Below are 22804 nucleotides of genomic sequence, written 5' to 3'. Positions count from 1 at the left end.
GATCTTCAAAAGCATTTAGTCACATCAAGAAATTCTTTTGAAAGCAGATAAATTAGGAATGGGCTTGCCATTTATTTGTTAAAAGAAAAGCTCTCTGATAGAGCTGGCCTAAAGATTCCAGCAGGTTTCTAAGTCTGAAAGACATGCAAGACTTGCTAAAAGCGTTGCACTTTTCAGATGACAGCATTCTAGTGGCAAATGGCAGCGGATGGAAATATGCAATTAAGGACTCTGTGGGAATACCCTACCTGCAGAAAGATAGGAAAGGGAGACTTGTTTGGAGAAGCTTGGGAGCCTTCTTCCCAAAGTCAGCTGAGATTGGCAGTACTTGCTGCTGTGGAATAAGAAGAAAAGGAAAACCCCTTTCCTCTGAGATAACTGCATGATGTTTTAGAGTGGGACACATGAGGGAGTAAAACAAACTTTGGAATTTTCAAAGTGGGTGTCTGAGCAAATGCTGAAGGATGAGCAAATATAGGTCAGGTTGTGGGCATAGCCTGGTAAATGGACATACAACCTATCTTCAGATGCCCACGATGCTTTAGGCATATTCCACTGCAGCCTCAGGATGTACCCCAGGGTGACTCAGACATAAGCAAATCATTAGTTAGGAAGATGCAAGTGAGACGGTGTAAGTGGAGCTGATCTCCCATCAGCATTTCAAATTTCTACTGAGCCACTTAGTACCGCTGTAAAGGGCTAGCAAATAAAACTCTCTAATGAATCAATGTCTTGCTTATTTGCCTCATCCACACCACTAAGCCTCCCCAGCAATTCTTATTAAAATAATCAAAATTATATTTATCATATTATGCTGAACTATAATCAAGAATCCCCTGTGCTGCAACCACATGAAGCTCTTTGGTCAACAAATGAGGGTCTTATCAGGGAAAACCATGAAAATTCACAGAAAAGATATGTCCATGTTAAGACACCGACACAACTAGCTTGATCATCTCCTGGGTATTCCAATACTTGCAGCATTTTCCCAGTTCTAGAACATACAATTAACCAGAAATATGAGTATTACTTCCTGGATTCTTCCACTTGTGCCCAGTTGATGAGCCACCTGGACCCTGTTTCAATATACTTTTCAGTAGCTGGGGGGGAAAAAAGTGGAAAGGAGACAATCAGAGCTGCAGCTGTCCTGGGAATAGGTGAAGATATGAACATTAGAGATGGATGATACACAGAAGCACCTTATTCAAAATTGAAGTTTGTGGCATGCTGCCTAAATCCATGTGCTTGTTCAGACCTTGGCCATCTACAAGCTCCTCTGCACATGCAAGATTCCTTGAAAGTATGAACCATAATGTACATAACTAGGGGCAAACCCAACCTCAGGCCTCCACAGAGATGATCTTATTTACAGAACTGGTGTTGTTCTACTGAAAAAGGGGGTGGGGCATGTTTCTATGCACACCCCTTATACAATACAGCTTCAAGAATGTGCCGGCACAGCATGCAATGGAGGCACTTGGGGAAAAGACATGATCAGGATGGGGGTGATCCAGGGCCGGCCCACAACATTTTGGCACCTGAGACGGGGAGCTCAAATGACATCCCCATGCTCCCTCGCTTGGCCCAAAACTTTGAAAGGTCTCAATTCTGCCGCCTTCCTGGTCTACTCCTCTCATGGTACTGCTCTGCTACCTACCCCAATAAAGGAGAACTAACAACTTAAAATGCCTTGTTCAAAAATTTTAAGAAACACTTAACTTTCAAATGCCTGAACAGCAAATGTAACTTTCCTTGTCTGCATAGTAAACACTGGCATTTTTATCTGTTTGAATAATCAAAGTGGTGCTTTCCGTGCCTTCTTGGTTGCAAAGATTTGAACTGCTTCCTGAAGAGCCACAGTCTGGGCCAGCTCATGCTCTACTGAGATGGTTTCAAGGCCGACCAGCTTTTGTGTGATTGTGGAGTGTAGATGTGTTTTTATTAACTTCAGCTTGGAGAAGCTGCATTCTCCACTGGCAACTGTTACAGGAAGTGTTAGAAGTATGCACAGAGCAACAAAAGCATTTGGAAAGAGGGTGGTCATGTTATTTGTGCACATATGGGGGGGAGGCGAAAGAGAGCAAGAGAGAGCGATAGCTCAGTGGTTTGAGCATTGGCCTGCTAAACCTGGGATTGTGAGTTCAATCCTTGAGGGGGCCATTTAGGGATCTGGGACAAAAATCTGTCTGGGGATTAGCCCTTCTTTGAGCAGGGGGTTGGACTAGATGATCTTCTGAGGTCCCTTCCAACCCTGATATTCTAGAACAGCCTTTGGAGTTGATCCTGCTGAAATGGAGCTTGAAAGGGCTTTCAGTTCATCACCTAAATTACTTGCATCAATGTCAACACTGTCTCTAGTACCCTGCATTGCTGGTGTAGGCCTTCTTCAGGTATAGTGAGGAGTTTTGGAATATGATACAACATCCCAAATATACTGCTGTGTTCCTTGAGCTGCATGAAACATTCTTCAACTGATTGTATTGCACAATCTAGCACCTAGTTAAAGAATTCAACTTTGAATTGCTGTTTGGGCTCTCTTATGGGATTATCCCATGCCTCATAATCAAAATGTCTTCTTCAGTTACTCTTGTATTCTTGAATGGGTGGGAAAATAGCTTCAGTGTGAAGTTCCTCTGCCAGCTTCTATGCACTCTTCAGAACATTTTGAAATCCCTCATCTGACTGGTTAAGACTGTAGGTCTGACTTTGCTTTGTCCTGTTGTTCCATTGATCCAGATATATCAAGGTCAACACCTTGGAGTCTCTTGCTTACAACATTTATTTCCAACAGTATGTCATGCCACAACACTAAGTCACACAGAAATTTGAAGTTATGTATGTTTCTGGTGATTCCATTTCCCTCTGCCACTGTTCTCCCACGAACAGTTCCTGTCATAGCATTATCCTCCATAATGGCAACTATGGTATCATCTATCTTCCCAATTTGGTGTTTGATAGGCATTATCGCCTCAACTCGACTTTCCCATTGTTTGGCACTCAGTGGTTTCAGTGTCAGAGAGGATGTTCCCAGATGTTGCTTCAAAATTTGCCATCGATGAGTTGATGCAGAGAAAAATAAATAAATGCTTTGAATTACATTAAAAAATTCAGCAGCCTCACTAGAAGCTGATGCTGCTTCACTGACCATCGAGTTCAATGAATGAGAACTGCATAGGACAAAAAAAGCTTAAGGGTTTAACTCTCGGATCTGTGTCTGCACTCCTCTGTTCTTTCCTCTCATGTTGGCACCATTATCGTAGCCCTGACCTCTCATGTCAGCTATCGCAATTCCCATATCTTCCAGCTTTTTAAGAAGTGTATTTGTCATACCAGCTCCTGTAGTATCATCAATGTCAATACATTCTAGAAAATGCTCTCTGACAGTCACCATTGCAGGGACATTTTCACCAGGTTCTGTTGTTGTTACAAAACGCACCATTAAAGTCATTTGTTCCATATGGCTGATGTCAGGTGTGCAGTCCAGAATAATATCTTGCTGACTTCAGATCTACCACAATCTTCTGTGCGACTTTTGTTGCCAGTAACTGTATGATCTCATTTTGAATTGTTTTTTCCAGGTAGTGGTATGTGTACATTTCTTGGGTGGTGACTCTACTTAGATGTACTTAGAGTCCAGCATCAAACTCAGCTCCACAATTTTAAGGAAGTTTCCATTGTTTGGCACATACAGATGATCTGAAGTGCCACACAGTGCTAGGTTTTGAGTAGCAAGCATTCTCACAATGGCAATGAGCCTTTTGAGAACATTTTGCCAGTAAAGAGACTCTGATGCAATCTTCTCTTGACGCTGATCATCTGTGGTGGCCTTTAACCTTAGTCTCATCTCAAGCTCTTTCCACCCATGGAATGCTCCCTGGTGATTTGCTGCCTTCTCATGGCATGCCAGATTTCTAGCCAGATTTTTCCAGTACTTTGTTCCCGTAGAATCCAATGTGGCAGGAACATTAGACTGGAAGAGTTTGCAACAAGATCAGTATGCAGCATTCTGCGTTTTTGAGTACATAAGCCATGGCCTCTCCACCTTGTCACCTTTGGGGATTTCATGCCTGTAATGTGTTGGATGGAAACTTTTATTTTCATTGTCTTTGGTGAACATGAAGTTTTTCACTTGCTGTGGCCCATGCAGTACAAGGAAGTCCCTCAGGCTACTGCTCAAGTGGGTCCACAGCCCTGGATCATCTAGACTTAAGGAACTAAACTCAGCAGCAGTTGTTTCTTGTGCCTCCACCACACTCTTCTCTGATCTACACTTTTCTTCAGGAATGTGCATGGTTACATCCATTTGAGATGGAGATATTGATGCTGCAGTAGCTGCCAGGTCACCTGCACTCTGACTAACTGGAAGATCAAGCATCTCCTCACCACTCTCATCCTCACTGGGGCTGGGAGGCTCACTGCGAACATTTGTGTCTATGTATCTCAGGAGAGATCCTTCCTGCTTAGATAGAAAAGCTTCCTTTGCTTTTTCTTTTTCTGAATGCTGCCCCAGATGAGTGTTTTCTTCTTTCACTCATGACTGCTGTTCTGTGCCAGCTATAGTGGCTCTCAACACTCAATTGAAGGGGACAAATAAGCAGGCTGGTAGCAGGGCCTGAGTGAGGGGAGATATCGTGTCTTAAGGGCCTAGCTGGCTCCTACTACTTCAGTTGACTGCCTGTTCTCCTCAAGTGGGTTCATGGAAGCAGCAGGAAACAGGAAGCTCCCCAAGAAGCTGGTGTTAATCAGTCCAGGCTCCTGGGGGTGCTAGAGAGGTACATAAGAGGCTCCTCCTCCTCCTCCTCTCTCTCCCTGCAGTTCCTGCTGCTTTCTGTTATTTCCTCTCACCTTTTCTCCTGCCTGCCTGTTATGTCTCTTGTGCCCTCCTTCCTCCAGCACAGCACTCCACCATCTCTGTGCATCTAGAGCAGAGAGAATACATATGCACCAGCAGCAGACACAATTTTCAACACTCTGGGTCCTAGTGGCACCGCTCCTCCCCTCCCTCTCCCCAGAGTCTGGCACCTGAGGCGGCCGCCTCAGTTCACCTCATGGTAAGGCCAGTCCTGGGGTAATCCTCCCATCATTGAATTTTCCCTTTGTGGGGACAGGGCAGCAGAACCATTGGCTGAAGCAGTTTCTGTGCAGCATCTGCAGTGCTCCTCAGACAACTTTGGTGGAGACTTCCTCCCAGTACTCTTATGCACCTGCCCAGTGTGCCTCCTTGCTAGTTCTACTGGTCAGTAGGTGGAGGATTTGTTTTAATGTTTCATTAAGGAGCAACTCCATGAACATAACCTGACAACTCAATGGTTCCAATAGTGCCCTTGTCTCTGACATAGTACATATACCTACCTTTAAATCAGCAAACTGTAACAGCACTTCAAAACAGGCACCATTGTTTATATCCCTCAAGAAAGAACAGTCCTTCACTTGTTTGGCTCTGCATTTAAGCAACATTCCTCCGAATTGCTGACCGCAACTAAGAAATGCTAATTTGAAAGCACCATGACTACTATTTTTACATTTAAGTTCAGGAATGTTTAGACAAAAAAGTCCTAAGGCTTTAATGTTTGTTCTGTTTTTTCAATTTGTCATTAATTTGTATTTATTCCACCAGAACATATTTATAGTAATGCCCAGACTAATACAAAAAACTGCCTTTGCAAGTTTCACTGTATGAGCTGACCTGCTCATCACCTTAGTCCACTTGGATAGAGCAGAGATATTTGTGATCAATTTCAGAAACAAGTTGTAGAATTGTCTAGGTCAGCATTCTTTAATGGGCATGCAAGTCTATTAAATATCTCTTACAAACTCTGCATTTAATAAATGATTTCTAATTGACTAGGTGTCATCAGCAACATTCTAGAAAACTCAGTTACAAAGTATTTTTCATTGATTTTCCTTATATTAGAAAATGAAATGTCAGATACCATTAATTGCATTTTCACAATAAAGAGCAACAGCTAAAGAAACTGCTAAGTGAAAGCACTTCCAGTCTAATGCACAATGGATGGATTCACTGTAAATGAATACAATATATCAACATTTATTACAGTAATATGCATCTGTGGGCTAAATTGATGTGAATGTAATTACTATCTTTACAAATGGAGCAGCTCTGCAGGTTTCTACCAAGAAAATCATTCACATATATTTTACACATTCCCATAGCCTTATACAGCATATTATCTGCCTTTCAGCAATACACTAGGTAATTAACCCTTTGGGTCTAAGAGTTTCTACTTATAATGATTGCATCATCATCACACCCTCCTGTACTTGCTGCTAGCTGCAGACTGTCCATGTGTCAAGCATCACTAATTTGCATACTCTCACCTTTATGGTTTTTTATCACGCCTATGTCTCACCAAGATGTACCCAGTGACCCAGAATGAAGTGTATTAGGTTGTGACACACATTTCCAGCGAATCTGATGATCCTCAGACACATAATATAAAGCCTTTTTCTTACTATTTCTTGAGCTACCTAGGAGAGATCTAAGAAGGAATTAGGCTTTATATTAGCAGATAAAATGTCAGATATGATTCTGCATGCCTTCCTTCACACGATTCTTGTATTGCACCCAAACATGAGCATTGTTCTTTGCAGAACAGAGGAAATGGTATTAATGGTCTGGAAGTGTAAATTTATTTGACTATAAACAATGTAATGTTGCGCTGGAAGTTTTAACTCCTTTGTGGGGAAAGAAAATCCATGACCTTTATAAAGTATGTGCTATAGCATTCAATTTCCCTGCATCTGATCGATAAGCAAGCAGGAAATTATATCTTTTTCCATGGCAGGGAAGCATAATTAAGCAATAAGGCAATGGAAGTAGTTGTGATTATCTTCGGATGCACCTGGAAGCGGCCTTGTTGCTTTTTTTAAAAACATCTTTATGGTAAGGGAACTGTGTATTAATTTCTGCTGAGAAAGATGAAGTTGACAGTTTAGAATGCTCATGAACAGCAGTTTCAATTGCGTTTCAGAGAGAATAATGTAGCCCACCTCAAACAATTAGGCTGCTTCTTCTATGCACGCAGTGATGAAGCTGTAAACATGTAACTGACAGTTCGTAACCAGAAAAAAAAACCAATTATGCTCTGGCTGGTTGCCAATGAGTCAAAAACTTGCATTTTTTACAAATTTACAATAAGAATATGTTGTCCCCAATACTTGACTTCCAGGGAAAGCATCTCTGCATAATTAGCGCTATTGCATGCACATGCTAATTTATGCATTTTAATTATACCAACGGCCCAGTGAATAATTAATGTTAGGAAAACAATAGGTCTGAAACATAAAGCTAAAAAGTATCACTGAAATGCTTTTTAATGGTCTTTGTGGGTTTCACATAACTAATTAAACAGTTTAACTATTTGAGTGCAAGAATATTTTCCTACAATAGCTTTACAGTCAAGTGCTGAGAATTAATTAGCCTGTTCAGTGATGGGAGATCATGTGGGCTTCCTAATTTTCCCAGCCACCTGTGCGACAAGAACTCAGCTATGTCACACTGGTGATGCATGGATGCCTAAGTCCATAGGAAGGGCTGGAGGCTGCCATCCATATGGCATGTGAGATGGGAATGCCAAAGTTTCAGAGTGAGATTTCCCACTACACCCCCCACCCCAACCTTCAAATTTACTGCTAATCATGGAGTAGCACTCCCACTTGGGCACTTGAACCCTATCCTGAGAGATAAAAGCGCCTATAGGAGACTAAAAGGAAACTAAATGGTGACCTCAAAACTATTAGGTGAGATTGACCCAGTGATCCCATTCAGGCCAGATGAAAAGTAGACCAACTCAGGAAAGAGACTTCTCCAGGAGTTGATGCATAACACTCAGCATTGTCACGCCTAACTTTTAGACACCCAGAAAATCCCTCGGATTCACAAAGGCTGAGTTTGATGCGTACACAATGAATTGCCAGAGATAAGGAGACAGGCCCCTAAGACTGGAGTTTCATAAAAGCCAGCATGCTAGGCAGACTGCCCCCTTAGACAGTCAATGGGAGATGCGTAGGAGAGGGGTGTGTCCTAAGCTCCTCCTCTCTCAGGGAGTTCCATGCCTTAGTCTGGGCTGTATGGAGGTGTCTGCCTCTGTTTGGGCTTCCCACTTGCAAACCCTCTCGTGGTGTTAGGCATCTATGCCATTTTTTGCAAGTGGGAAGGAGGAGGAAGCTGACCAGCTTCATAACTTTTTGCCATGTGGTTAGGGCACTTACCTAGGATGTGGGAGACCCCCTACTGAAGTCCACCCGCCCCTCCCTGCCTCCAGAAGGGAAAAGAGGATTCAAGCAGGTGTTGGCCACCTCTCAGAAGAGCACTCTAAACACTCTAAATTCTGATGTGGGGCTCCCTCAATATCACTGTTCCACGTACATAAATAATTTTAAAAATAATTGGTGCAGGGGGACTGGATCCTGGGTCTCTCCATCTCAGGTGAGTGGGCTAATCATCAAGCTACAGGGTCATTCTTGTGCTTGTTCTCGCTCTCAGCCAGTGACGCTATATTTATATTTTTCAGCGTGGAACAGCTTCCACAGGAAAGATTGAGGGATCCTGCACATTAGACTATTCCATAGTTCAGTAGTAAAAGCACTCACCTGAGAGTGAGGAGACCCCTATTCAAATCCCTTCTTCCTCTCAAGGGAATTGAACTGGGGATCTCCCACATCCCATGTGAATACCTTAATGACTGGGCTAAAAATCACTTCGGAGCTCAACCCCTTTTCCCAGTTTTGTGTAAGCCCCCCATAGCAGTCTGATCTACTAGGCAAGCTCAGAGCACACCTACCAGATCAGGCCTCACAGGCAGGTTAGATGGAGGAATACCTATCTTTCCTTGGTTCGCTTCATGCATCATGCTGGGACTCTGGCATCCAGATACCTTGTCTGGGGCTAGAGTGCGCATGTAATATAGGTGCCTACGGAACTTTCATTGCAAAAATGTAGGCATTGCGTGATTAGAGGCAGCTGATCTGGGGTTTTGTGAATCCCACTGGGGTCTGATTCTGTGATTTAGGTGCCTAAAGTGGCAGTTAGGTGCTTTAGTCCCTTTGTGAATCTAGCCCTGAGAAGTCAGGTCCATGTTACTATGAAAAAAATGCACATTCAAGTCTCAAAGCTTGCAATGTCTGATCTTCATGGAGTAAAGCCTTGGAACTCTTGTCATGTAGATTTCAAAATTTGCATTCCGGCTGAGGGTACTTAGAAACCAGACAGCAGTTCTGTGCAGTTGTGGAAGCCTCATTATAAAAAGTGATGTGCCACATTCCCATCCAAAAATGGGTATAATAATTACAGTAAATGATTAATTACATGACTCACATGGCAATGTATTTTAACGTGCACATGAATAGCACCAAATAGTTCATTGTGAATATGACGATGGAGATCAAATTGATATTTTGACAACTTTTTTAAATAATTGTTCCCTGTTTGAAGTTTGCTTTTAAAGCTCCTAAATAAAATAGTGTAGAATATATTATAAGATACTTTTTAAATGACCAACACTGGGAGCTGCTGCTACTTTAGAAATCAGGCCATTTGTTTAGGTGCCTAAGTATGGCTTTAGGAGATTAACTGTAGGCCACTATTTCTGAAGGGCTTGGCCCATCTATCTATCTATCTTAAAAACAATGGATCACAATCCCTGCTTTCCTGTGCTTCCTCCCAGCACAGCAGGGGACCATTAGAGAGACAGTGATGGCTGGTTGTTTCTCAGGGTGGATCTCTGCTGTCTGGAAGGCTGGTCATAGATCAGAGCAGCCAAGGGGCTGTTCGTTTAAACTAATAGGCTAGGCTCCCTATGGGATTGAATGCCAGCTGAGTTTACTTGGAGTGCAGTATACTCCAGCCACCTGGCAAGCTCATTCATGCTGAAGCTGACTGCAGGAAAGTGTGGTGCAGGATCTGCTCAAGATAAGAGTTCCCTTATCCCAGGAGAATTCTCTGCTGGCCATATTCAGCTGCTTTCTGGCCCTTCTGAGCCACTCATGTGGTGTAAAGAGGGCAGAACACAAATGAGAATCTGACCCAGTATGCAACTGTATAGAACAAATTTGCTTCCTCTAAGCAACGATATGAAAGAACAGACACACGGATTGGCAAACAAAAGACATTGGAACAAATAGGTATATCATCCTGTGTGTAGCCACACATTCATTTGTATCATCTTAACTATTCTATTTCACAATAAGGGAATTAAGGGTCCACTAATTGTTTGTTGCACATTGTTTGGTGTAATATTTAAGTCAGGCTGTAAAGAGTAATTAGTCCAGAGAGTGAATGTTTCCTTAATCTGACTGGGAGAAAAAAATATGTCCAGTAAAGTCTGATGTCAGTAACTTTAGATCAAAATGTATTTTCATATCAATGTGGATTTCCATCATCAGTTCGGTCTGTGAGGAACAGACCTAACATTTTAAATGCTCCTTATTGTGTAACATAAAATGTGGCTAATTAAGCGTGAGATCAGGAATCTGCAGTGCTACTGGTAACAGAATGCTACCCTTTCCCTCTGCCTTTGTAGGGTTATGCTGAGAAGGAGAAGGCCACAGCAAAGGGTCTGGAGGATGTGAAGGCTAACTTCTACTGTGAATTATGTGACAAGCAGTATCACAAACACCAGGAATTTGACAACCACATCAATTCCTATGACCATGCTCACAAGCAGGTAAACTTGGAAAGTCATGCATGTGATTGGTATTCCATCATAAAGGAAGAATACAGCACAGAGTGACTGGAAATCACCTTGAATGGCATGGTTAGAAATATTGTTCTTATTGACTTTTCTTATGTCCCAGACCCACTCACATTGATTCTGATCCAAAGTCCAATTGACATCAATGGGAATCTTTAGATTGACTGCAATGGATTTTTGATCAGATCCATGAAAACAAGCCTTCCATGTTAATTTTCTTATTCAATATCTAACACAGACAAGGTTCTATGGTGATAACAGATTTAGACCAGGCTCCTGAAAGGACTCAATGATTCCCCATTTTGCTGGTTGATACTTTTAAAGGGACAGGGTTTAAGATAACTCTAATTAAGTGTAGCTAGTCTGGGAATGATCAAATGCAACCCAGAGCTTATTTTTAAACTAATATTTTTTCATTAAAATCAGAGGTGAAATATTTTTGAGTTTTAAGCATTCTCAGGGGTTAACCAATTGAACTGAAGGATCATTGCCATTGGTGTGAGATAATGGGTCAGTATTGGTCGTGATAGTGATATCTCTACATGTGGGATTACCAGCCTAAAGAAAGAGAAGGAAGGAGCGCTTTCTCAAAAATCCAGCATTTCTCCTTTAGATTCAGATGGTCAATGTACAGGGGCAGAAGACATTTTGTTTTAAAAATAAGAGCATAAATTTAAATTCAACTTTAGAAACATGTGTCTTATAACCATCTATGAAAAGGGGAATAAGGACAACCCGGGGAATTACAGACTAGTCAGCTTCACTTCAGTACCCAGAAAAATAATGGAGCAAATAAGCAATCAATTTGCAAACACCTAGAAGACAGTAAGGTGATAAGTAACAGTCAGCATGGATTTGTCAAGAACAAATCATGTCAAACCAACCTAATAGTTTTCTCTGACAGGGCAACAAGCCTTGTGGATGTGTGTGTGTAGTGGGGGCGGGGGAAGGGAGTGGTAGATGTGGTATATCTTGACTTTAGTAAGACTTTTGATACTGTCTCACATGACCTTCTCATAAACAAACTAGGGAAATACAGCCTAGATGGAGCTACTATAAGATGGGTGCATAGCTGGTTGGAAAATAGTTCATTCCCAGAGAGTAGTTATTGGTGGTTCATAGTCAAGCTGCAAGAGCATATTGAAGGGGGTCCTGCAAGGAATGGTACTGGGTCTGATTCTGTTCAATAGCTTCATCAATGATTTAGATAATGGCATAGAGAGTACACTTATAAAGTTTGCAGATGATACCAAGCTGGGAGGGGTTGCAAGTGCTTTCGAGGACAGGATTAAAATTCAAAATGATCTGGACAAACTGGAGAAATGTTCTGAAGTAAATAGGAGGAAATTCAATAAGGACAAGTGCAAAGTAGTCCATTTAGGAAGGAACAATCAGTTGCATACATACAAAATGGGAAATGACTGCCTCGGAAGGAGTACTACAGAAAGGGATTTGGGGGTCATAGTGGATCACAAGCTGAATATAAATGTAAAGCTGTTTTTAAAAAAAGTGAATATCATTCTGGGATGTATCAGCAGAAGTGTTGCAAGCAAGACACAAGAAGTCTTCTGCTCTACTCTGCCCTGTTAAGGCATCAGCTGGAATATCATGTTCGGTTCTGGGAGCCATATTTCAGGAAGATGTGGACAAATTGGAGAAATTGGAGCAACACAAATAATTAAAGGTCTAGAAAACATGACCTATGAGGAAAGATTGAAAAAAAACTGGGTTTGTTAAGTCTGGAGAAGAGAAGACTGAAGAGGGATATGATAATAGTTTTCTGGTACATAAAATGTTGTTACAAGGAAAAGAGAGAAAAACTGTTCTTCTTAATCTCTGAGGGTAGGGCAAGGAGCCATGGGCTTAAATTGCAGCAAGGGGAGGTTTAGGTTGGACATTAGGAAAGACTTCCTAACTGTCAGGGTGGTTAAGCACTGGAACAAATTGCCTAGAGCGGTTGTGGAATCTGAGTCATTGGAGGTTTTTAAGAAGAAGTTACACAAACACTTGTCAGGAATGATCTAGTTATTACGTAGTCCTGCCTTGAGTGCAAGGGACTGGACAAGATGCCCTATTGAGGTGCCTTCCAGTTCTACACCTCTATGATTTCTCAGGATGGAGCTCTTACAGCATTGCATGCAGACTCTAATGGATGTTATTGAACAACACGGCTTGTCATTTTAGGAAACAGATCATACTTTCTAATTGCTTATTATCATTTGTTTTGTAACTAGTTAATCACTGCTAAATATGCTAGCTACATCCATAGCTGGTGCCTGCTGTCCTGCTAGATGTGCCTTTTACAACTTGCTTTGCTACTGATTTTAACAGGATGTCAACTTAAAATGGCAGCAAGGAGGAAAAGTGCTATTATTTCATACCAAGATTTCAGGCTTTAGACAAAGTGGTTCCCCCAAAAGTCATGCCAAGATGTGTGAGCATTCAGAATTTCTGATGTAACTGATATGGTTTTATTTCTGCAATGAAAAGGTTTGTTGAAATGATTTAGTCAAACGCAGAAAGTGTTGTGGTGATACAGATAATTAAAGGGTGAATATTTAGTCATCCGTTTCCAACAGAGAAGAGAGAGATACAGGATGTTTAATCAAGACAAACCCTCAAGAGAATTTTAGCTCACAACTTTCTAACTACATTATTGATGAAGGGACTAATTTGGGAGGGGCTGAAAACTCACCAAATTAACCCATTAATTTATGGTGCATGCTCAGCGCTTTTTGGGTAAGGGTTTAGGTTACAATGTAGTTGACTAAGGGCATGTCTATACGTGAAATGTAAGTCGACCTATGTTAGCAAATACTGCGGTGGTTCATGTTCACAGTACCCTCCTTCTGTCAGTGCTGCGCGTCCTCACCAGGAGCCTTTCCATTGACTTAAGAGGGGCAATGTGGGGGGGTGAGAGCCTGGGCTCTCAGAATCACGGGCAGCTCCTTGAGAAGAGCCCAGCTGACCCCTGGGTTCTTGGCTCCCCACTCCCCATCACTGGGAGCCTAGATGCCCCTGCAGCTCACAGCAAGGAGCCTGGAGCCTCGGTGCAGCTGCCAGGCTCCCTGCGGTGAGTGGGGAGCCTCCAGACAGCTGCTGGGCTGCATCCACCCAGCTCCCCACTCTCAGCTCCAAGCTGAGCTGCACCTTGGACTCTCCACTCCCCACTATGCACTGGGAGCCACTGAGACTCCAGGTGAAGATCTCCCCCCTGGGAATCCAGCTGCGTCCAGGAGTGGGGAGCTAAGAGCCTGGGTGGGGGTGCAGCCGGACTCCCAGCCCATTCCCAGCTCCTGGCAAATAGAGGCTAGGGACACAATAGCAGTTCTTCACATCACCACTCAATTAATCCACACAAACATATGTAATAATATACAACAAAAACATTTTCAGATCCCAACCCTGTGATGCTAATATTAATATCCCCCCTTCAGTGTTTTTCCACTTGTCAGGATTGTATCTGAACTCAAACTGAGCCAGTCCCAGCACATAGCAACAGCCTCCCCCATCCCCCAACACTACTCTCTCCCTGTGATTTATGCAAAATAAAACTGCCATTTTGATGCACTGACCAGTTTTTCTTGGCTGCTTTCCATCATAAAAGATAATGTTTAAGCAATAAAACTCTTTTTAATTTTAAAGTAAATGTAGTGCTCTGAAAGCTGCCGGATTGACAGTACTCAAGACTAACAGCCTGTACTGAAATGCACAACATGTATAGTACATCGAGTGTCAGTGCAAGTTTCCTCCACCCTTCCCTTTCAAATGTAGCTCAGAAGCAGTCGTGTTTCAATTAGCTCAGAAGTAGCTACCCACTTTGGGAAAAGGACAATTTAGTCCTGCAGGCCCATTCACTTCTTCACCACTATGCCAAGATGCCAGTAACATTAGTTTGCAGAAGAACTTGGACAAGGACACCCCTCTGCTCCAACTTCTATAGTACGTCACTAAACATGAAACGTTTCTGATATGTCAAATTAATTTCCTTCCCATAGAGCAGGGCCTCTGTTTCTCTATCATAAATAGGAAGATTCCCCATCATTTTGTGTGTCCCACACCATCAGCTGCAAAGACTTTGTCACAGCCAACAGTCTTCTCTAATTGGAGCTGAAGAAAAGAGTGACCCTTCAGAGCTCATTAGAAATGCTCTACACTTGACCAACGGGATAGTTTATGAACAAAAAAGTAATTCCCTGCTGTTCTCTTACCTCTCATCCATAGGTTGCTACTCAACAATAGTCCTTTCCCTGATATTTTGGGGCTCATCATTCACTCAAATGGGAAAGCAACAAATAGAATTAAGTTCTCAAGAAACCATAAACTTGATGCTGCATAGAGTTGGAGTATGAAAGATCCTGACCAGGACCCTGAACTTTGGGTCTGAACTTTCAAAGTAGCCCCATTCAGAAAATAATAGAGAAGACAAACTACTTCTACATTACTCCACCACTAAAAGACAGGCTATTACAGTCTTATTGTATACGAGGCTGAGAGATTGTCTGCTAAGCCGAAGGAAAGAACATTGTATTGTTTGTCCACTTACTGTATATACTGCATATCAAGGCAAGGCAATGTGTCTCTTAGACATGGGCCATCCTTTGCAAATTGGACCAGCTACTATACTCCAGATATGGAAACATAATGTGAGACATTTGAACTAAGGGACCCAGCAAATTTGATCCAGTTTCCCAGCTGGTGGTTATATCCAGTAACTGAGAAATAAAACACAAAAGGGTATTTTTAGCACAGGAATGAGTAAAAGCAGATATGTTGATGGTTTAACTGAGCATTATACCATACATCCTATGTTCTTCCCCTGTTCTGTGTTCTGCAGAACACTGATTTTCTTTGATAATTTCTGACTCAAAATCTCCAAACATTATATTTTTCTAAAATGAAATCCATGAGCTGTTTTTCCATTTATGATTTCATCCATTCATTAAAGTACAAAGTGCAAAGTCTTGGCCCTAATACTTAGTATGGTACTCATTACCTTCATCGTCCCTGAAGGTTTCTAAGGTTTAACTATAACAGCTTGGCCTTGTTCACTTAACTAATTTGTACTAGTGTGCTATGCTAACCTCCTACATCAGTTAACCATAGAGTACGTTATCAAAAGCTTTATCAAATACACGTTCTCCACCAATGTCTGTTTTTGCATTATCTTCTAACAATAATCCATCTAGCATAGGCAAATATGATTTATACAGAATTCAGTAATTATGACTAGCTTTTAGCCATTCTTATTTCTATAGCTGTTTTATTATCTTAGTTAGTTCATATCACCAACGTCTTACCTATTACATAGTCCAGATATACTGTGCTAAACCTACATGGAGAAGATGCCCCTTTCTGAAGATAAAGTCCTTTGAATGCAAATCCTGGGATAAAGTGAATGTGGAAATTCTGGTTGTGCACAGACCTTCCCATCATTCCAAAGGCTTCTCTATGTGAGTTATCTGCTCTTAAACTTGGTATTGGTATCAAGTTTGGTATTGTCTTGAGAGGAGAGGAGGGCAGAGGGGCTTCAATATGCACTCTTGAGAGCTTTAATTCATGGTCCCTGTACCTTTGGCCATCATAACAACCATATGCTTACAAGCAGCTGGTCTCTCTGGCCTGACACATACAAGTGGGCACATTCTGGACTTTGGCATGGAGGTTGGGGTTGAAGACAAAGTTATCAAATTTTAAAGTCTTTATTTATTTATTATTGCCTTTCTTAGGCAAAATCCCATTGAGTTCAATAGGGGTTTGCCAGAATAACAACCTCAGGATTCATTCCATATTGAATACAATTCTATCATGGACTAAATAATCACTTTTACAGACTGGGTTAGGGCTTATTCACTCTCAGAAGCAAAGGATCTGTGATGATGGTCCACTCCCAGCAACTAATGGATCCAACTATTTTCTAGAACTTTTTGGAGGGGGGAGGGGATGCATATGTGCCTCCAGAGCAAGATATGGATTCTCTGCTAGCACATTAAAATGACCAGCTTTATGAAAGTATTGATTCCCTGGCTCCTAAACAAAAGCAACTTATAGGTCACCATGTTTTAATGATTACCTGTAACAAAGAGAAAAGGAAGATTATCACAGCATTGGTGGCAAAATACAAGTACTGATTCTGACCAGCTATGCAATAGGGAGTTTTTCAGTTGTATGCTGTGGCATTCTTGAAGGCTAGCAATTTCTTTTTCTTTTTTTCCTGTGCTATGGAATCTGTGAATCCTGGCTAACAGAATTGCTTGGGCAGTGGCCCATTTGACAAAACCACAATGCCTCCCTACCAAGCATCTGAGGCGAATGGTCCCTGCTGCAGGGAGTTCTCATTATTCTTTGCAAAGAAGATTGACTGAATTAGAAGCAATTTCACTGGAGCTATAGAAAGTATACCAATACTGGCAGGACAAATATCCTTGGTTTGGTTCAAAGAAGGGAATAGTATGGAAGGCAATACAAGCTATTGTTTGAAAATATAGTATGCACATTTATATAAAATCATTATAAGTAAAATAGAAAATAATATAAGGCAGTATATTTCCTTTAAGGGAGTTCCTTAGTTACATACATAAGTCAATAGAAAAGAGACCAAATTTGGTTAGAGATATGCATTTTGTTGGTGGCATCAAATGAAATCTTTCAGTGCTTCCAGGTCATTCACAACATTCATCCATTCATTTATTGTAGTACTGAAGTAGTTGGAGAGTTCCAATTTTGTATATATAATTCTTGGCAAAAAACAAGGCCTCCTTAGAAACCAGCAAGAGAAAGTTGTAAAATATCAATCTGATCCATATACTGTATAATAATAATGATGGTGATGATAAAAATAAGCCGCTAAGAAAAACAAGGCTGTATTGCCATCTTGGGGCTTCTGGTGACATCACAGGTATTTATTTGCAGTTTTTGAGATACTAAAGCTGGTGATGATCACTCTAATGAAACTGCAGTCAGTTCTTAGTATGTTTGGAATCTACAGTACGTTTGTGTTATTTGGGCAGGATCTTTCAGTCTACACTTGTGCACATGCTTGTATGTAAACACAGAGATGCGTGCTAACACTTGTGTGCATGCCATGCATAATCTAGGCACATACAACTGTGCATATTTTGACCTCCAGCTCCTATTAATGTCAATGGGACTTGTTGGTGAAAACTCCAGTACTGGAAGTTGTGCAGCTGCTACACTATTTAAAAGCTAAGCAGATATATTTAAATTTTAGATGCTGTCTGTAACTAGAAAATGCAAATTTAAGTACGTGCAACACCAGGTGGAGGCCAGGTAATGCCCTGCCTGAAAATTTAACCATTCATGAACATGAAATGTACACTAAAAAGCTTGGATTAAACCTTTCTATCAAGGGGGCTAATTGCCTTTCAACTTTAAAACCAACTACAGTGCATGGCTGCCCGAGCACAACAACTGATGCTCTCTGTTACTGTAACAGGGTTAGCTTTACCTTTAACCTCTCTCTGTCTGTGGGCACCCCTTCCAAGTGACAGGTATGCACTTCTCTCAGAGTGGAAGCCTGCAATTCACCCCACTTTTACACTGCGTGTCCAGACTACCTATTTACCAACCATATTTCCTGGGATTGGTGCCTAACCATCAGAGGAGTGAACTTCAAGGGGCGCAGTGGGGGCAAAAAAACCTAACTGGCTTTAAGACTGAGCTTGATAAGTTTATGGAGGGGATGGTATGATGGGACTGCCGCCAATGGCATATGGCCCATAAGCGACTGCCAGTAGCAAAAATCTCCAACTGCTGGAGAGGGGACACACAGTGGGGAGGGCCATGAGTTACTACAGAGAATTCTTTCCCAGGTATCTGACTGGCAGATCTTCCCTACATGCTGTGGGTCTGATCACCATATTTGGGGCCAGGAAGGAATTTCCCCCGAGATCCGGAGGTGTGTTTTTTTGTTTTGTTTTTTCTTCCTCTGCAGCCTGGGGCACAAGTCACTTGCAGGTTTAAATTAGTGTAAATGGTGAATTCTCTGTAATTTGAAGTCTTTAAACCATGATTTGAGGACTTCAGTAACTCAGCCAGAGGTTAGGGCCTGTGGCCTGCAATGTGCAGGAGGTCAGACTAGATGTTCACGATGGTCCCTTCTGACTTTGAAGTCTATGAGTCTCTAACCTCACCTTGATCGATTTGCATTGGAGACAGAGGCAAACAGGCAAAACAACATGCCTTTGTCTAGGGCAGCCTCCAAAATATATTTCAAGAACCTATTACAGCTCACATATGTAGCTCTTTATGCACAGTCCGTACATGCACCACATGATGATATTCATGACCAGCATATTGCCAGTTTTTATATGATAGCCTAAAAGTTGCTGTTTGGCTAAATATTCTGACAACTGTATGTTGGGTGTGCCTATGCTAGTTGGCACAAAGGGGCTCTTAGAGTCACAACCTGTATAGTCACTTGAGCACCAACTATTGGGGCTGTCTAAAAGACATTGAGTTTTGGTTCCTTCAGATGTGCAAAAACTATCCAGGACTGAGTTAACTCTTTGCACCCATGTAGCAAAAAGCACAATTGGACTGAAATCAATAGAGGCCCACATAATATTCTCCCACATTCTTCATATCCCATTTATGAGGCTAAGCCTGAACCATTATTATACTAATGCTTTCCTATTACAGCAATTATATAGAGAATAAAATGTCAAGGGATAGGAAAGATAGGTTGAAACAGCTAGCTTATAAGTAGGTGTGTATAGTGGCTGTATATAGCACATAAGTAGATGTATGCAAATTTTAAATATGCACCAATTTTTACATTCAAACCACATATTTAAGTATACAGTTTGGGAAGTCACTAGATTTTCATATGCAAATACTGTTTATGTATGCACAATGATATCATGTCCAATGGTGAGTAGGCAAAATAATCCCCCAGTCTTGAACAATAAAAACCCCTTTATGAACTTGCTTAACTTTAGGTCCATAGGCAGTCCCACTTACTTTAATGGGACTATTCACATGCATAAAGTTAAGCACATGCATTGCTTTAGCAGGATTAGGACTTTAGAGGACACTTTATTTATTTGTGCGTGTTTCTTTATTTATTATTTCAGTTTACAAAAATTAACAATAGTCATATACCTAGACATGTTAGACACCTCTAAGACATAAATCAAAATATGGAAACTTTGGTCTCTTCATAGAATCATAGAATATCAGGGTTGGAAGGGACCTCAGGAGGTCATCCAGTCCAACCTCCTGCTCAAAGCATGACCAATTCCCAACTAAATCATCCCAGCCAGGGCTTTGTCAAGCCTGACCTTAAAAACCTCTAAGGAAGGAGATTCCACCACCTCCCTAGGTAACTCATTCCAGTGCTTCACCACTCTCCTAGTGAAAAAGTTTTTCCTAATATCCAACCTAAACCTCCCCCAGTGCAACTTGAGACCGTTACTCCTTATTCTGTCATATGGTACCACTGAGAACAGATTAGATCCATCCTCTTTGGAACCTCCTTTCAGGTAGTTGAAAGCAGCTATCAAATTCCCCCCCTCATTCTTCTCTTCTGCAGACTAAACAATCCCAGTTCCCTCAGCCTCTCCTCATAAGTCATGTGCTCCAGACCCCTAATCATATTTGTTGCCCTCCGCTGGACTCTTTCCAATTTTCCCACATCTTTCTTGTAATGTGGGGCCCAAAACTGGACACATTTGCAGTGCTCAGTAATCACCAATGCTCATTAGAGGGCAATGATCATGTCCCTCAATCTGGCAATGCCCCTACTTATATAGCCCAAAATGCCATTAGCCTTCTGGGCAACAAAAACATACTGTTGACTCATATCCAGCTTCTTGTCCACTGTAACTTCTAGGTCCTTTTCTGCAGAACTGCTGCCTAGCCACTCAGTCCCTAGTCTGTAGCAGTGCATGGGATTCTTCCATCCTAAGTGCAGGACTCTGCACTTGTCCTTCTTGAACTTCATCAGATTTCTTTCAGCCCAATCCTCTAATTTGTCTAGGTCCCTCTGTATCCTATCCATACCCACCAGCGTATCTACCACTCCACCCAGTTCAGTGTCATCTAGAACTTGCTGAGCCCTGGTCTACACTAAGCTCGGGGGTCGAACTAGGGTACGCGAATTCAGCTACGTGAATAACGTAGCTGAATTCGAACTACCCTAGTTCGACTTACTTACCGTCCAGACGCCGCGGAAGCGAACTCCGCGGCTCCAGGGTCGACTCCGGCAACTCCTCCTGCCGTGGTGGAGTACCGGAGTTCGAACTAGCGCTTCCGGGGTTCGAACTATCGCGTCTAGATCAGACGCGATAGTTCGAACTCCGAGCAGTCGAACTCGCCGCGTCGACCGTCCCGGTAAGTGTAAACGTACCCTGAGGGTGCAGTCCACGCCATCCTCCAGATGATTAATGAAGATGTTGAACAAAACCGGCCTCCGGACCGATCCTTGGGTCACTCCGCTTGATACTGGCTGCCAACTAGACATGGAGCCATTGATCACTAACCGTTGAGCCCGATGATCTAGCCAGCTTTCTATCCACCTTATAGTCCATTCATCCAGCCCATACTACTTTATTCTTGCCAGCAAGTTACTGTGGGAGACCGCATCAAAAGCTTTGCTATTTCCTATTATTCCATTTGAGTTGAAACATCATCTTATTTTTAGCCTTTTGACACCTCATTTATTTCCAACAATTTTCAAAATAACTTGTAGAAGTTTCTTTAGGTTTATGATCTGGATACCTAGCCTTGTTAGACAATGGTACTTCATCACATACCTTTATTTCTTTAAATGCTATTGTGTTGTATCCTTGAGGGATTTTTTTAAAACTCAGAGTCTTCATTCATTTTGTTTTCTTACACTGCAATTCAATATTTCTGCTCCTTGTTTTAAGCACGTATTTTTCTTCCCATAGAAATGGTATACTCTTTATGTATCTGGCATCAGTCTTGTTTTGACTTCATTTATACTGTTTGTAGAGGCTAATTTGTCCACCATTCCAGTACCTCTGCTATCACTGACTCACTGATCTCTGATTCACTGATCTCTCACTCACTGTAAAAGTGATGCATTTCTTATTGTAGCTTGTTCTTCTGCCCTCCATTATATTCTATGCTTAATTTTCACACTCTCTTTACTTTATATCAGACATTGACTCTGCCATCCCCCTTTTCCACTGGTGTGTTTGATATTTTGTTCATTTCATTTGTGGGGGGGGGGTTCTTACAATTTGCCTTTTCTTGTTCATCCTCACTGAGGCTACTTCTGCTCTTAATGTAATAATTACTAAGTAGCACACATGCACCATCCTTGGGGCATTGGGTAATTTCTTGTTGAATATTTTCCACTTCCTCACTCTACCTTTCCTATAATTGCTTTATCACACTGAAAGCTGCTCAAAATTGTTCTCATTCTTCCAGAAGTTGCTGTAGTGAAATTCAGTATTTATACTCTACCTTTTTGTTCTCAAATTAGATTTGACTACAAGTTGATGTGTGTATGGTTTGTATTGGCTTATTAGAGGCCAGAGCTGGCAGTGCACCTATAATTTAGGTGGCCTACCACTATCCATTATAAGATCTTCTTTTCAATTGCTTATAACTTTGCCATACTTTAAGAGTTTGGGCCGAAATGTTTCTTGACAGCTCTTTGCCACAGGCTGAATATTTTGGAAATTTTTAGCAAAAATGGTTTAGTTACTTTTCAGAATGAAGTTGGGAAAACCACATCATGCACGTTAAAAAATTCTTCCAAGTTTTGTTGAAAAGCTCTATGGCCAGAACCCAGGACTCCTGAGTCTCAACATCCCTTGGCCCGTGCCCCCCATTGGCCTGGACCCCCCATTCCCGCACTCCCCATTGGCCTGGAATGGCAAACCGCGGCAAGTGAGAGCCGCGATTGGCTGAACCTGCAGACGCTGCAGTTAAACAAACCATCCTGCCCTGCCAGGGGCATACCCTGATGGGCCACATGCCAAAGGTTGCCGATTCCTGGGGTAGACATTACTTAGCGTTTGTATTGGCTTATTAGGTGGCCTACCACTGAATCAGCATTGTGGAGGGAATGAGGCTTTTGTCTATAGAAAGAAAGGTGA

The 22804-nt window shown here is 41.9% G+C and overlaps 1 protein-coding gene across 2 annotated transcripts in view; it reads left to right on the top strand.

Moving 5' to 3' along the window:
- ZNF804B (zinc finger protein 804B) overlaps positions 1-22804 on the top strand; it is a 376092-nt gene that overhangs the window by 311861 nt on the left and 41427 nt on the right. Inside the window, exons 1-3 of one of the 2 annotated variants that reach the window (XR_006576543.1) lie at positions 9903-10143; positions 10542-10685; positions 14937-15509. Coding sequence is in view for 1 of the 2 variants with exons in the window: in XM_045003184.1 (XP_044859119.1) it covers positions 10542-10685 (144 nt within the window). In the remaining variant the exon portion in view is untranslated. Of the gene's footprint in view, positions 1-9902; positions 10144-10541; positions 10686-14936; positions 15510-22804 lie in introns of those variants that run through there. The other variant, XM_045003184.1, reaches the window with a different exon arrangement.

The sequence above is a fragment of the Mauremys mutica genome, chromosome 2, assembly GCF_020497125.1.
Source record: "Mauremys mutica isolate MM-2020 ecotype Southern chromosome 2, ASM2049712v1, whole genome shotgun sequence".
NCBI lineage: Eukaryota > Metazoa > Chordata > Testudines > Geoemydidae > Mauremys > Mauremys mutica.
The sequence above is the reverse complement of the archived record's forward strand: the minus strand, read 5'-3'. Positions and strand labels throughout refer to the sequence as shown.